The 16,775-nt window shown below is 34.6% G+C and overlaps 1 protein-coding gene across 1 annotated transcript; it reads right to left on the bottom strand.

Moving 5' to 3' along the window:
• Positions 1-11,087: 11,087 nt before the first annotated feature.
• LOC129287056 (putative methylesterase 11, chloroplastic) lies at positions 11,088-16,312 on the bottom strand. Its single transcript, XM_054923201.1, has 5 exons — positions 15,829-16,312; positions 14,453-14,689; positions 13,689-13,832; positions 12,964-13,095; positions 11,088-11,939 (listed from the first exon to the last, which is right to left on the bottom strand). Exons 1-5 carry the CDS (start codon positions 16,177-16,179, stop codon positions 11,667-11,669), a joined length of 1,137 nt encoding a protein of 378 aa, XP_054779176.1. The 5' UTR covers positions 16,180-16,312; the 3' UTR covers positions 11,088-11,666.
• Positions 16,313-16,775: the final 463 nt, after the last annotated feature.

The raw sequence follows: 16,775 nt of genomic DNA on the forward strand, positions 1-16,775 counted from the left end.
TCCTGTTGATTTTCTTTAATTTTTAGAAGAGAAATTTTCTAGATTTTGATCCCAAAGGCTTTATTCTTGTAAGCTTTTGTTTCTTTGAATCCTACAGAGGATGTTTTGAGTTTCTATATGGTGTTCTAATATTTTGAGTGGATAATTAGATGAAAAGAAGTGTTTTGAGCACAAAACAAACCCCAAGAGGTTGGGTTTTACTCTTCAATGATTTAAGTCTATTGATTTAGTTATAATTTTACCATTTGAGCCTAATAAGATTTAAATTAAGGTTTCATTTTCATTATAAGGGCTAATGGTGAAAGTTGGTGACACTAAGTGAAGGTTTTTAATTGATTAAAAATTATATAAATTGAAAATTAGCCTAGTAATGGCTTTTGGTGGTTAAGTGATACTATATGAATGGTTGGTTTAATATATGAACCATTAGGATGGATTATGACTCATTGATCCAAGTTGTGTGGTATGAGTTATAGTCTTCATTAATACTATTTGTCATGATAAGTGATGTGGATCACTTATATGTTGTAGGGATTATTAAGGAAAAAGCTGAGCCCTATTTTGTACAAGAGGAACCTTTTTGGTACCAAAGAAGTTGAGGTAACAGGAAAATTTATATTTCTTATTACTTTATTTTAGCTATTTTTGAATAAATATTACTAGCTATCATGCATTACATGTTTTAAAAGATTAAATGTGCTTTATAAGGGGTTATGGGGTAATACTTTGATTATAGTGTAAATATGTTTTCTAATTATTTAACAATAATATTTTTATGGAAACGAGATTTGTTTACATGTATTGTAATCATAAGGAATAGAAGTTGCACTTAAAGAAGTGTAACTAGGTATTGAAGTGGTCAAGGAACCATTTAAGGGAGATTTATAAATATTGTACTACCTTAGAGTGTTGAAGTGGTCAATAATCAGGAAAAGTAGACACAAATAAAAGGCATGATCTCGATGGGAGTTCACCAATGAGAAGGTGTGGATTTTTGATATTCTATGATACACTGCTAGTACTCAGTGTTGCCTTGCGTATTGTGGGCTCAGTGCATTAAAGTGGTTAGTGTATTGAATGTTTGACACCTCCTAGTGGGGGAGGAAATCGGACATATGAAGTGTGAGGTTGAGTGCCTAGGCCAAGGTAGCCCTCACATGGAGAGTAAGTCGGGCTAGCTCTGGGAAGGAGTTAGCTTTGACTGCTCAGGATTCACGTCGAAAGGGCATAGGCGGTTTGGTGGATTAGATCATGCCTCAGATTATGTTTTGTGCTTGTGGAGGTATAAGTAGGTATAAGGTTTACCTGCAAGTTAAAGAGTGCTAGGGGGCATTCTGTTAGTCATGAAAGGCCATACCGACCTATGTCATACATTCATGCATGTTAAATGGTTAAATTATATATTATGTTGAATTTATTATTCATTTATTCGATTATGGCTTACTTTGTAATAATCAATGTAGATTTCTCTGTTACTAAGATTGTGGTTATCTCACCCCTTTCTTTTCAATATTTTCAGGTCCAGGTGAAGGAACCAGTGGAGGACGGGGAAAGGAGCAAAGCTAGGGGTTGTTTGTGAATTGTAAAGAATTGCAACCCCTTTCTTTTGAGCAAATCTATTGTAATGTATTTAGGATTAGGGTGCTAGTAGGATATGATTATATATATGTGTGTGAGTATGTGTGAATTGTATGGCTTGTGTATGAATTTTTGTTTTCTTGTAGACTTGTGGCTAGGAAACTTGGCTATGGTGTGTGGTTTTGATGGATTTATTTAGTAGACCAAGTTTTCACTACAAGCAAATATTTATTTTGGTATATATGTGATTCCACAAGCAAATGCAAAGTGGTTGCATTGCAAATAGTGTGCCATGGGCAAACATACACCTTGGATAGAGAGAGTTGGGTGCGTGAGCCCTACAGAGATCTCTGAGTCAAGTGAAAATGTTTAGCGTGTGTATTCATATGTGTATATGATATTTGGAATAGTTTTTGACCACTCTTGTGTGATTTGTGCATTTTGGGGGTTTAGGGTCTATTTTGGAAAATGGCACCCGGGTGGTTAAATTTTGATATAAAGAGTTTTTCTATCATTTAAATGTTCTATCAGGTGTTTTTAGTCCTATTTGACGTGTCCAAAGTATTCTCACAAGTTTGTGGCCATTAGGATGAAATTTGGACAATTTTGAAAATGGTTTTTACCAAAAAATTATACTTTTACATCTGGGTGTCCAAATCTTAATCCGACCATTGGATTTCTCTAAAATTTAGGTTACAAGTAAAACCTTTTATAACCTTCGTGTGGGCTTTAGAATCACATCGATCAAATACTGGATAGAGAAACGGCGCACTCTAAAATTTGGTCCGGAGGAGCTATCATGACAGCAACATTGATAATGTTGCAACATGCACGAAATTCAATCCGTACGTTGGATCTTTCCAAAATTTGGTATGCTAATAGTACTATTTAAAAGTGATATGTGGTCTTTAAAATCGGTCCGATTGAAGGTCGGATGATGAAATGGTGCACCCCGAAAGTTAGTCCGGAGGTGCTATCATGACAGCAAAAATGACCAAACTTTTAACATATCTAAGTTTAAATCTGACCATTGGATCTTTTTAAAATTTGATGCACTTATAGTACCTTTTGAATGTGATGTGTGAACTTTAAAATTACTTCAATCGGAGGCCAGACAGTGAATCAACACCTCCCGAAAGTTTTCTCAAGAGGGCTGTCATGACAGCAAAATTAATGATGTCATGACATCACTTAACTCCCCCTATTTGCCTTATTTGCTTCTGTGCATAACATATTAATCCTTTATACTTTTCTAAGAGGTTTTATACATGTGTTTTTCTATTATGTAAATTATTATTGATTTAAATGATTTGTTTCCTAAGTTAGTTTTAGGATTAACTCCTTAACCACACTTAATTTATTTGAATTATGTGATTTTTGGATAACACTCGGGGCAAGTGTTATATGGATCAGTGCAACATGCGGTTGCATGATTGTACATGTCAGGGTGGGAGGTTCACCTTAAGAGGGAGTGGTGCAAAATCATATGGTATCTACTGATATTACATGTAGCCTCAATATTCAGCTATATCTGTTTGGAAGTCATCACTCACCGCATATGGCAATATTTAAGCATAACATCCTAAATTTCTAATTCCTGTGTTAATACTAATTAAGGAATGAATTAGTAATTTAATGTGAGATTAGGATTCTAGATAGTGGAATGTTATTTAACTCATTGGGATGTTATATGAGTAGATATGAGTACAAGAATGATGTCCTGAAGTAGAGCGTGTGAGCATAGTAATAATTTTCCTCATTATACCATGCACCACGGCTGAGCGCAAATACACCACAGTGCATGATGTAGAATTATGATAAGTAAGTTCGTGTGCCAACTTGTGAAATAGAAAGAAAAAGAGAAAGAGGGGTCAGGCATGGAGAAGAGGTGGATCTCTGCTAGGGCAATGAGTTTCAAGAGAAAGGATGATGTTTCTAAACTATTACTTATCGAGTAAGTCTTTTACTACCTTAACCTTCAATTCTACCTTATTTTCTCTTAGTTTAAACTATTAAGAAATTAAATTCAAAAGTTTTAAGGAGTTAATTTCTCACTCTTTATGACCGATTGTAGTCGAACCGATAAAGCTTTGAAGCTATAGGCTTAATTTGACCTAATCTAGAGAAAGAATAGTGAGAGAGAGTATGATTGTGAGAGAGTTTATGCTTTTCACAAGTAAAAATTGATCATAATACACATGAATGAATATGAATAGAGGAATGATGGTGATTAGGTACTTGAATGTTAGGTGTCTCAATTATGTAGATTCTTGTGTGTGATGAGTTGAGTAGCGAAAAGAGACTTAAGTAAGGATATAACATGGGTAACTCTTTCTTGGGAACAAAAGAGTTGAGATAATCATATAGTTCGTTATGTTTATTAGCTTTTATAACTATGTAGAAGTGAATAGCGTGTGTCAAGCTATGATTTCGATGATTGTGTTTTTGGTACATGATTTTGCATTACAAATGATTTTGGCATGCAATATGATTTAGGAATGTTTACAGAATTTTCATTAGATTTGAAATTATAATGACTTTATATATATATATATGAGAATAAAGTAGAAATTATGAAAGTAGTGATTGATATGTTGTGAAATGTGAAAAAGTATGATCATAGAGAGTAGGAATTCACCCAGGGGATATGTGGATGTGTATGTGTGTGTGTGGAGATATGAACGAACAAATCCATTGGTCGAGCTGACACTATGATTTGGTGCAACATTAAACGGGTTATTACTATAGGTAATCCAGTATAGCATTATATTGAAACTATTATCATGGGATATCTGGGCAATCTGGCAACTCCTTAGTGCCCATTAAGCTGTGATTAAGAGTCAACGATGCATTTATCACAAGTTTGTGAAGTGCGGGAAACCATAGTCCGTAAGTGGGATAGATTACCTTTGACTGGGTATTTCTATCACTAAAAGTGTGATAGGTTAATAAGTGATTGATGTAGTAAAGCCTATAGTTTTTGTGTCGTGGAGCTTCAAAAGATCAATGGATAGATGATCACACTAGTGTGTTAAATGTGTTAAAAAGAGCTTTTAAAGAGAAAAGTAATATTATGATAGATACATATACTATACTTTGATTTTTCTTACTTTGACATAGTTACTTGTGTTAATAGATATTAAATGAGCTATATTAGTTACTGACATTTTGATCTCACCCATAGTTATTTGTATTTTTCATGTTCTAGTGCTAGTGGTGTAAAGGAAAAGGATACAAGCTGAGTAAAGATTCTCCTAAAAGCCCATTGTAAGATGATGTAATGAATTTGAATAAATTGTAGTAGTTATGTATATAAGTTGCCATATAATCAATACTTGTCCATAAACCTGTGACTATGTATATATGTGTGTGATTTTTGAGTTTTAGACCCATGAACTTGTGTATATGTGTGTACATGATGAAATAGCAATATAGGCCAGTGGATGAATGTGAGTATGTGTGAATAGGATGTATACTTGATATATATGTGAAATTGGCCTTGGGTATGAATGAGATTGAGAAATATGATTTATGCCCAAAAGTGTGTAATGGGCAATTTATAGGCTAAGAGTGTGTATATGTGTTATAATATGTATATAACTATTCAATCAGGTGTTGTTTGTTCATTTAGATGTGCTTAAAGCCCTAAAAGTGGCTAATGACTTCTGGTTTACATTGGAGATGCTTAAGTGACAAATTTTAACTTAAAATAATCAAAGTGCACTTGGATGTCCAACTTTTAAATAAAATATTATATTGAAATGAAACCAGTGTCATTGGTTATATTTTAAAACAAGCTTTATGTAGGTACTTGATTCACTCCAATCAAACATCAGATGTGAAAATAGTACATGTTCGAAGTCGTACTAAAATCTATCTTTTGGTGACAAAGTCTGGTAGGTGCACTACGGTGCATATGTCAATGAAGGACAAGATGTTGTGGTGCATGGCATAAGGTGTGTATCTGAGGTCTCTATGTCACATGCCATGGCTCATGGCCCACTTTTTATGTAAATTTTGATATTTAAGTTGCTATTTGATGTGTCTATATTTGATACTTTTGCTATGTGTTATTTTGAACAACGTAAATGATTTTTATAAAGAGATTTTTAGAAAAATTATATATTGGGATCCCATATTTTCATAGATGTTTTATTTTAATTAGTAAATTATGTAGAGAGTCGTATGGTAATGTCATTGAAGGCATTACATTATGCATGTGACCACCCTAATTATTCAAAAAAAGGATAAACCATAATCAGAAAGAGGAGCAAAACCTTAGTCGAGTTACCTTCCTTATCTAGTGAGCTTGGGTCCGTCTAGTCATATATACTTGGCCTAATTGTGTTAATAGTCCATGGATTCAGTCACTGGTGTTGAAGACGTTCAATTAGAATTTATGGATCATGCTCTATGATTTGTAATTAACTATAATTCTATGTTGTACCATAATCATGTAATGTGTTTAATATCCCACTTTACATGCTCATTCATACTTTCACTAGTTAATATGTAATGTAGCTTATTTTTACTAGACTCTATCTCATCTCATGGGTACTATTACATAGGTGACAATGCTCGTACTTTTAATTTATATTATATGTAATTGAATATTTGTGTGTGAGTGTGCTTAATTGCTAACTAGGAGCATTTCATTTTTTTAGGTGTACTTGCATAAATTGTGTTACTAATGATGTAGTAATTTAGCCTATACTATGTATAATTAATTACTTATTCAGGTACACAATTAATTATGATAGATTTAATGTTTAATTGCTATTAGTTGGCAAAGTGCCACATTTATGAAATTGCCCCTTTCTTGTGAAAGTAAAGTGGGAATTCAATGATTAATATGTGTTTGAATGGTGATATGTTGTGTGTAATTGCTTTATTAGGTGTTTGTTGGTCTAGCAAACTTGTCTCAAACCTCAATTGATGCTTGTGGCTCTCGACTTGGGTTTGGGATACTTGAATGCATTTTAAATTTTGAAAATGTAGCCTTTTGCATTCGGGTGTCCAACTTTTAATCAAGTTATTATCTTAGTGTAAAACTAGTTTCACTAGCAAGGAAACTAAGTTAGTTTCGTGTGAACTCTTGAACCACTTTTTCTAGGATAGATTGGCACCCAAGATAAGGGTGAATTGGGTGATACTTAAAAATTTTTTGAAAACTTAAAAGAGTGAAGAACTTAAGTATGTAGGAAGAAGATGTGAATCACAAGATTTATACTAGTTTAGCCTCAAACTTGGCCTATATCCAGTTCTGAAGATCATACTTGAGATTTGCAACTAAATTCACAAGTTTCAATGAGTACTTGCCACCACAATACAACTCTCAAGATTAATTTGTCTTGAATCACTCAACAAACCTTACTACAATCCAACAAGTTATTGCAAACACTTGAAAAAAAATACCTTTTCAAGATTTCTGAAGAAAGAAATAAGCTTTTACAAAAAAACTCTCTTAAAGAGTATATAGAATTATAATTGAAAGTTTATAAAATTATGAGAGCTTTTTATAATTCTTTTCAAGAATAATGAATGAATTTAAGATTTAAAAAGCACAATTTGAAAGATTTTCAAATGCTCAAATAAAGATTAGTTCTCTTAAAGATCATTAGTTATTGTTCTGACTCAAAATGAATCACATATATAGTTTTGATAGTTGATAGATCGTTGAAACAATGATTCTATCCATTGGTTCAATTTCTTGCAAGCGACTGGCAGAATTATGCGTGCTTGGCTTGTTCTAGATATGTATATGTGATAAATCACATGTGAACTCTATAAACTCTCATGCATGTTTTTGCAATTATGAATAACTATTCAGTTCTATATGCCAAAACTCACATGGTACCTCTTTGCTCTCAAGCATGGTTTTGCACTTATGAATAAGCATTTAGTTCTGTGTGCTAAAACTCGCATGGTACCTTTTTGCTCTCATGTGTGATTTTGCACTTATGAATAAGCATTCATTTTTGTGTGCTAAAACTCGTGTGGTACCTCTCTACTCTCACATGTGGTTTTGCACTTATGAATAAGTATTCAGTTTTGTGTGCTAAATCACAAGTGGAACCTCTTTTCTCTCACAATGAAATGGCTAGCAGAATGTCAAAGCTAATTCTTGTGAACAAAACTCACATGGAACCAAAAGGCTATCATGCGTGAAATAGTAGGAAATTATGCATAAACTTGTCTGAATATATTTTCACACATGGAACAACATAAAACTCAAGCAAGATTTTGCATGATTAAGAGATATGGATTAGTGAATCAATGACCATATAAGTGAACAAACTAAACTTGGCTTGAAATGATTTAAGACTCAACAAAGCAAAATATGATTGTGCAATAAGTGACAAATCATGCATGGCTATCATCAGACTCACTCGTGAAACAATGCTTTGGCACAGTGTAATGAAGCAAAGTTGCTAAAACTTGCATAGACAACAATGGCTCTCACACGTGATTTTTCATGTAGGAGCAAAGCTTAAGACATCACATAACACAAGTGATAAATTATGCATGAATCACTTCCTGACTCTTGCGTGATTTAGCAATTAGTGTGCCAAACCTGTAGAGACCTATAGAATCACATGTGATTCTGCTCCTCACACTGTAATCAACTATCATGAATTTTAACACGTAAGAAAGACATTGTTTATAAGCTTTAATATACTTAGATAAGTCTTAATGCATATAAAAGTGACATATGATGCATTCATTTCAATGATTATGAAAAATGATTAAACTCTTAAAGTTTTTACATTAAATTTAAGAAAATTTAAAATAACTTATCCTAAGCATCTTCATCTTCCCTTGATTCTTCATGCTCTTAAGGTTTTGTTTTCATCCATAATTCTTTATATCTACACACATAACAGATACTTCTTCTCTTGATTTTATAATCATTAAAATATATGATCCAACAACTTTAATCAGATGTCAGACAAATCTTTGGTGCATTCCGGAAGATTGTCTCTAGAAGTTGTCATGACAGCATGCTGTCATGATACGTTGGGTGTGTCGCAGTAGAAAGTGTGATGTTTCACAACGAAAGGTTTTGTGTCAATTGGCCATAGCTAATAGGTGTTTTAGTCATGGTGCATATCAATTGTGTCATTCACTATGATGGATGTGACCTTTTTGAGGCAAATTATAGTTTTGCCCCATTTTTAAATATTTGCTTTTAAATTAGTTTGTATGCTTCCCTGTGATGTTAAACTCTGATTTTTAATTATATGTGGAGCTCAACTATGCACTTAAAAAAAATTTTAAGACCCCAATTTTAAAAATATTTTTAATTTATAATTTTTAATGTTTGGATTGATTATGTAATCTTTTAATAATATCAAAGTAAATATTGCATCAATCACATCAACAAGTAGTTGTAGAAGGGTTTTGAGGCTAGAAATTCCCTCCAATCGTTGTTGCATGACCCCTGCTCAAACCCACCATGGCTGTCGATTTCTCGTCATAGAGTCGAGTTAATGCTATTGACCTAATCAAACTCCAAGGTGCCCCTGCTATGATGTCACATCTAATTTCCTCTCTCAAGCCACTGACAAAATAGTACAGTATCACACCATCAAAAAATCTATCTACCTGGTTCACTAGAGCCGTGAACTAGATCTAATACTCATCTACGAACCCTTTTTGAGTCAGCTTAAGTAGCTGGGCCCTACGGCAATCATATTGTGAGGGCACAAATTGCGTCTCTACAGCCCTTGCAAGACAAGCCCATGTGGTTGTCTGATTAGCCTGGTGCAACACCTAAAACCGCAACACCACTAATCCATCCATGTGCACGATGACAATAGTGATATGCTTTGATCTGGAGTCTCATAATAATCAAATATTTTCTCCGCCTTAAATAGCTAGTTCAGTGGACCTGTCCCATTAAAACAAGGACTTAGGGAGAGGAGAAACATAGAGAGAGAACTCATAACGATATCGTCCACACCACTCCCAATTTGAGACCCCAACCTTACATACCCTTACTCTCATGCATTTTCCAGCCCTCGATGCGCACTCAGCCACTAAACGTAACGACTTGTAACTCATCGTCCCATTTGTGCACTATCTACCCTGTACCAATCATTGTGGGATCATTTGTACCCAAGGCATTTGTTTGATTTGCCCCCTGCATGCGTGGTATTACCAGTTCGCTACATAACCTCTTTTCCCTCGACTGTTGCAAAAGTCATTGGTTAATTCAACTTCATCCATGTTCAGGATTTGTTTTATCATCTCCTTTGCCTTTGGTTTATGACTTTTCTTTGAACTAGTTGTACTATTTGGCTCATTATGATAATGAATGCATATCTTTTGATGGTTTAAAAAAAAATAGAAGAATGTTACTAGATGATGCTCTGATCTTTTGAGAATGGAAAACAACTTCCTCCATCTTTCCGATGGCGAAACTAAGGCTTGGTTTGGATTGAGAGAAAAGTTAAAAGAAAATCAAGAGAAAGCCAGGAGGAGAATTTTCAAAAAATAATTTTTTTCCCCCTACTTTAAGGACTTTTTCCTCCTAGTTTTCTTTCTTCCTTATTTTTCTGTTTATCCAAATAAATGATAAATGTTGACAAAACTATGTCGTCCTGGAATAATCACGCAAGTTGTGGTGGTGTTATTTAGGATTGTCATGGTCAATGGATTGTTAGCTTCTCTAATTTTTAAGTTGTTGCAATGTTAAGGAGGCATAAGAATGGGCAGTTCTAAGAGAGCTTAATTTTATTAAAGAGGGTTTCACTCAAAGCATTTTAGAATCTTAGTTCATAATATTATATTCTACATCAGCTCACACAGGCTGTCGTTTGGTTCATTTTTCAAACCAGATGAACGTTAACTCTACAATGGCAAGTACAAATGCAATATGCTGGGCTAATGCCCTCTTGTGTACGTGTGTGGGTGTGCGTGGGTGTGCGTCTGTGTGTGTGTGTGTGTGTGTGTGTGTGAAGGAATAATTAGGAAGAAGCCATCTTATAAAAAATGTGGAAAACTTGACCGATTCACATTAATTGTCGTCTAATTTGCTTTACTTTGTTCCGAAGGCTGAGCAAGTACCTGCTGTCGTTTTGACAGATTCAAAATTGATTCTCCTACTCGAGATCAGTTTGCGATAACAAGGATAAGATGAGGTGCTAATTGCATTCACATTTCAAACTTCGGCCCCCCGAAAAAGACAATAAAAAAATGGTAAATATTATGGCCAATGAATCTATCTACCTTATAATATTATTACATTAAAAAGTTTAAAGAGAATTACCCCAAATCCCACGCAATATTTTAATTTGTGGCTTTCATCACAAGTCCATTGAGAACTTGAGTATACTAAATTAACAAACACGTTAGTTGTGGATTTGCTATATTAAAGTTATCAATATCAATTTTAGAGTGTAGTGGGATCTAAAAGTAATTCTTCCAAACGTTAAACTAATTTTGACAATAGTACAAAATACTTGAACAGACAATATTACAAAATATGACAGAAAATCACCTATAAATAAGAACAAAAGGGCTCAACTTCAAATTGGACTCTTCGGTGGTCCACAAAAATTACACATTCTGCAATCGGCAGTATTATTTAGAACATCAGAAGAATGTAAACACATTTGACGTTCCCATTCCCAGTAACTTTTCCCTCTTCCTAGTTCCTATACAAGTGCCTCTACATGATTAAAAACAACACTTTTACAAAGGTCTAGTTATTAAGGAGTTGACATATTAGCGGGTGAGTTACAAGCTTTTGATTATTTAACTGGATATAACTTGTAACTCACACCACACACAAACCATAACACTTTGAACTAGTAATAATACTTGTAACAAAAGAATTGTTACAAATATTACCAATTAAAAACAGGTTCTGCTAGCACTTTTTTCGCAACTTAAAATTCAATAAAGAAAACGGAGGAGGAAAACCTGCGACTTGCACACATACAAGAGTTATAACCCAAAAGTCATTTTCTGATAATGCGGCTTCATCAAGAAATGATACCTGCTGCATGTCTCATTCATCACATTAGAAGAGCCTTTGGTGCTGATGTGATGACCTTCAGAGGAAACATAAGAAGAAAATGTTCTCACCTGATCTGTGATATCTCTACCAGTAAATTGTGCAAGGCTTGAGGCTTTGAGAAAAAGGGAGCATGATCAGCACCTTTCAAGCGGAGGACCTTTTCAGGGGAATTCGCATTTATCATGTTCTTCTGAAGTGTAATCGACATGGCATTGTCATCAGGTGTTTCGATGTAAAAACGCCTCACAGATCCATATTTTGGGTCAGAAAGTGAAAGCTTTTCTAGAACAGGGGCAAATGGTATTGGCCTCATTGAGACAGATGCTAATGCAACATCCTGTATAGAGAACAAGGCATACACATAGCATGATAAGTCCACAAGATATGCCCAGTTTCTGCCGTTATGTCAGCTTTATAAGAACCTAACAGGCTAGAGTGTAGATCATGGACCAGCTTCTTTTCTGATAATGGTAAGAAAGAACAGTATAAAAAACATTCATAACCTTCCATAGTTTTTGTTAACAATTTATATTTCAGGTTTGAGATGTGGCTTGACTTTTAAAACATTTTTTGTCACAATTATTCTTCCTTCCCTGGCAGTAGAAATGCATATGCGAGCCTGTTTCTAAACTAACAAGCAAAATATGAAGCTAAAAACTCAGAATCAGAGGCATACTTCAAAATTTGCTTGCTAGCTTAGCCAAGATCTGTAGCCTTCTAATGGGGACTTGGATAGTATGAGATGTCTAAGTCCTACATTGAAAGATAGCTTTAGTGGAAAGAGTTCTCTATTCCACTTAGGCGCCCATCATCTTTCAACCTATCAATTTTTATGGGTAATACAGTTGCTTAAAATTCAGATAATTGCACTTTTCCACTAGCTGTCTGACATTTTCATGCGCTGCAATTCTCAATGTTATCGAAGGTTGAGGCTCAAATAGATCAACAATAATACATCATGCATGAACCACTTATTCATCAGAATCCAGTCACCCAATAGCAAAGAATAGGGTTGCCAGTCTTTCTAACTTTAGTAGTATCACTAATGTAGTGGAGATTGGCCAAACAACAGCATGAAAGGAGACTTCAATTTCTTTCTTTTACAAGAGATGGATGGGGTCTGGCACCCTTAGGATAATAATAATCATAAGAAATTTTCAACACTAAACGAGCCTTATACAGCCCAGTGCCCAGCAAGGCAAAACGTTGCTTAAATTACGCATGCTCTATTTGCAATAAATAAACCACCAAGCCTCTTCCCTCCCCACTGGAAGTTACTCGGATAATTCATTTTTTATTCTTATCGAAATCAGTATAGTGAAGAAAAACAGAAGATATTTTATTTCAATAGTATGACTTACTTTAGATGGACTTCGATTGAATAGCAAATCTTTCAATAATGACCTGTCTAGGTCTATAGAAGTAGGAGCGTGATCACTCCCATTTGCATACAAAAAAACCTGAGCCTGTCGCATGAGATCATTTGACCCTACCTGCAATAGAACGCTTCAATCAAAACATACTTAAATAAAAACACAAGAGTTATTTATTTATGAATAGTGCTGACTGTTGTGTTGAAGAGAAGAAAAAAATTATCCATCATGAAGCTCTCGTTGTCTTCCAAGCTCACTACAGTACTCTACGTTGCTGTGAATATGCTTTACATTCTCTCCAGAGAGCTGGGTGTGGAGACAATGAGGGGATTTTCTGGAAATTGCATTTTTATATGTTCATATAATTTGATTTTATGAAGAACTGTAGAATCCATTATCAAAATCACTTAATAGAATCAATGTCATATAACAATGCAAAATAAACTCATTAGTGTTTGCATGCCAGTTAAAAACCAATGTCATGACAAAGATAAATTAACAAACTGGATTGCTTTAGATGGATTCAAGTATAGATGTGTTAACAATAATCAGAATCATCAAAAGACGACCACCACAACTATTCCCCCTTCCTTTTCCAATTCTTCTTTTTTCTTTCATGCTCTGCATATATTTCATCAGAGATTATAAGATATCAGATCACATCACAGATGAAACTATATCGGTCTTGATCATAAACAGAAGAAATTGAAAACCTGTTGAGAGAAGGCATCAAAAGTACTTTGTCCACTAGTCGGCATTGCTGCAGCAAGAAAGACTGCTTTGGAAATCTTAAGAGGAAACAGCTCCATTGCATATGATATGCATGCCCCACCAATATCATGCCCAACCAAGATCACCTGTGTAAAAACCAAAAAGAAAGTAAGGAATAAATGGAGGGCGACAATCTCAAAACTGGTTTCTAACACCAAGTATAACATCACTAAATACTGTCGACAACAACATAATGTCAACACGACTGCAAGAAAGACATTTACATTTTTGCCTGAATTTCTGGCAGCAATTTAAATGGAATAAATGCAATATAGAGTCATTTTCTAAACATGATCAGAACAATCTTGGTTAAATTCATTCTACAAACTCATAGTAACATAGAGAAGACACCTCAGACAGATGCGGCAAGAAACTAACAATTATTAGCAATTTAGCAGAATAATTAGGTTTGAGGCATCTGGAATAACAGTTAACAGAACATGAAACCCTTTTCAGAATCACAAACTTAACTATAACTCTTACAAAGAGTAGTCATGAAGACATGAACATGGGGTTGGGGAAGATGTTAGAAATTAGGGGAGGGGCGAAATATGAATAAATCCCATTACCATAACAAGTGTTTGGCAACAACCCTCCATAGCTACATTTGATAAATTCCAACAAGAGACCGGATAATGGCCACAGGAAGATATACTAACATAAAACAAATTTTCAGTAATAAAAACTGGAGTAGTAAGATAAACACCTTCTCTCCTTCAGCAAGATTTTTGAAAATATCTGTAAGTGGTTTCACATATTGTGATAGACACGTAATCTTGTTTGTATCATATGAATGAACTCCAGAACCAGTTAAGTCAATGGCAGTCACTTTAAAACCGCCTTCTCCTAGAAGTGCTATAGTTTTGTACCAACACCATGCACCAAAGCCACCTCCATGGACAAGGACAAAATGATTGGTCTCAAGATCATCAAGCTTGATACCCTGCTAATTGAAAGTCTCTGTATAAGCTAAAAGAACCTAAGAAATGAAGATAGTGAAGAACATGGTAATTTTTCTATCCAAAAATAAAACAGAGAGAGAACATGGTAATTTAAAGAGATCTTATATTTGAACTAAAAAAATAATAAATGTTTGGCCATTCGCCTATCAACTTCTACAAGAAGATGACAAGTTCTGGTGATCTCAATGCAGTTATCTTATAATCAAACGGAAACCTTTAAATTCATTTTACGCCATGTAAACATTGTTCAAATGTACTTGTAACTAGAAGCAAATAATTGACAAAGGGCTGCTTTTGGGCAATACACAGAACACATTATCATTTAGTAGGTTTGACTTCATGAAGACAAGGGTGGGTGTTTATACATGCAGATACATTCACACGGTGAAAGGCAAGTTACTCGAGACAAAAACTAAGGAAGTAAATTTCAGAAGGCCGCTCTTACGTCGCTAGATAAACTGGAGGCACGAAGGTAGGAACCGCATATTAGTTTTAACCAAAAAAAAAAAAACAATGAGATTAGGTAACTCATTTACATCAACACCAGAATCAGAGAAGCTCTGAAGAAATTTTAATTTTTTAATAAATTAAAAAAAAAGAAAAGGTCAACAGTATTGAATTCATCTCTTTTTCAATGTCATTTTAGGAACCCTGTAATTTTTCGTGTTGAAAAAACAGAGGCAAAACAAGATTACCTTCAAAGCTACACCTAGCTTTTAGTAAAAAATACTTCAGAGGGTAAGCAGTGTAATATACAATCAAATATCAATACGCATACAAAACTTAAACTGCCCTTCAAAACTTAAATTCGAGTATGTAAATCATCATGCTACTATGCATAATATGCTAAAACGAGCCAGAAATTATTTTTCATGAGCAAATCAAACAAGTACAATCTCCACACAATCACCTCAGATATGTCTTCAATCACGGAAGATAATCGATCATAAGAAAGAAATCATCCCACAATTCCTTCTTATACTCTGTCAAGAACCGACCAAATTTTCTCGTAAACAATGAAAATCCACAAATGAATGCCAAAATACAAACCGCCCTTCACACCATGACCCAATTCGTCACCTAATTCACCAATTTCGGAACCAAGACATATGAAAAAAACCTGATGAACAAGTTGATGAGGCTGTAGCAAAGGATCAGTAAGAGACCGAGCCCTCGAACTCGAACTCCGTGGCAAAGTAACCTTCTTGGAGCCAGCATTCGGATGCCGAAGAGAAGTGGAGCGATCAAAGGAGGGCAGAGTACCATTCTGCTGATGCTGCTTTAAGAGGATAGCAGCGGCCAAAGCTTGCTCGTGAATCATAGCATCATCAAGGTCAAGCTTCTCCTTACGCGAAGAACGCGTTGCGCTCCATCGTTTGCTGAAATTCGAATGTGACGGCGCATGAGATTGACGCTTTGTGGGCTTCTTCTTGGCAGGCTCTTTAGCAAGCAGGGCACAGAGATTTCCCATAGCGGACGAAATGCACGTCAGAGAAAGAGATGAAGAATCGATGGGAAAGAAGGAAGATACGAAGAAGGAGAAGAAGGAAGCGAAGTTCAAATGCGATGAGAGAACATAACAGGAAAGGTTGGGACTTGAGAGAGAGATGACAGGCGAAACGCGGGGGAAGCTACATATACTTTATACGAATGCGAAACGTCAGCGACTGAAACAAAACTGAAAAGCGGAAATACGTGTATCGGGAAATTATTATAATTATTGTTTATCGTTGCCTTCGTCGTGCTTTATCAAATATTGGAAATTATCGGATTTAGCTTAGATTCTTTTCCTTACTTAAATTCAATGACTCAATAAATATTTTAATTATAATTATTAAATTTTATTAATATTTTAAAAATTCTTAAGATACATTTTACTTTAAAAATTTAAAAAAATATTTAAAATTAAAACACTCTTCACATATGTCATCTTCCTTAAAAATTTAACATTTGATATTATATTTCAGTATTATATATCAATCAAACAATTATTGTTATACTATATAAAATATTTATTGAGTGAATAAATTTAAGCCTTCATCACATTTTTTTATTTTAGTTTTTTGA

The sequence above is a fragment of the Prosopis cineraria genome, unplaced genomic scaffold (assembly GCF_029017545.1).
Source record: "Prosopis cineraria cultivar Desert tree isolate PC_DT_omini unplaced genomic scaffold, ASM2901754v1 PC1, whole genome shotgun sequence".
In the NCBI taxonomy this organism is placed as follows: Eukaryota; Viridiplantae; Streptophyta; class Magnoliopsida; order Fabales; family Fabaceae; genus Prosopis; species Prosopis cineraria.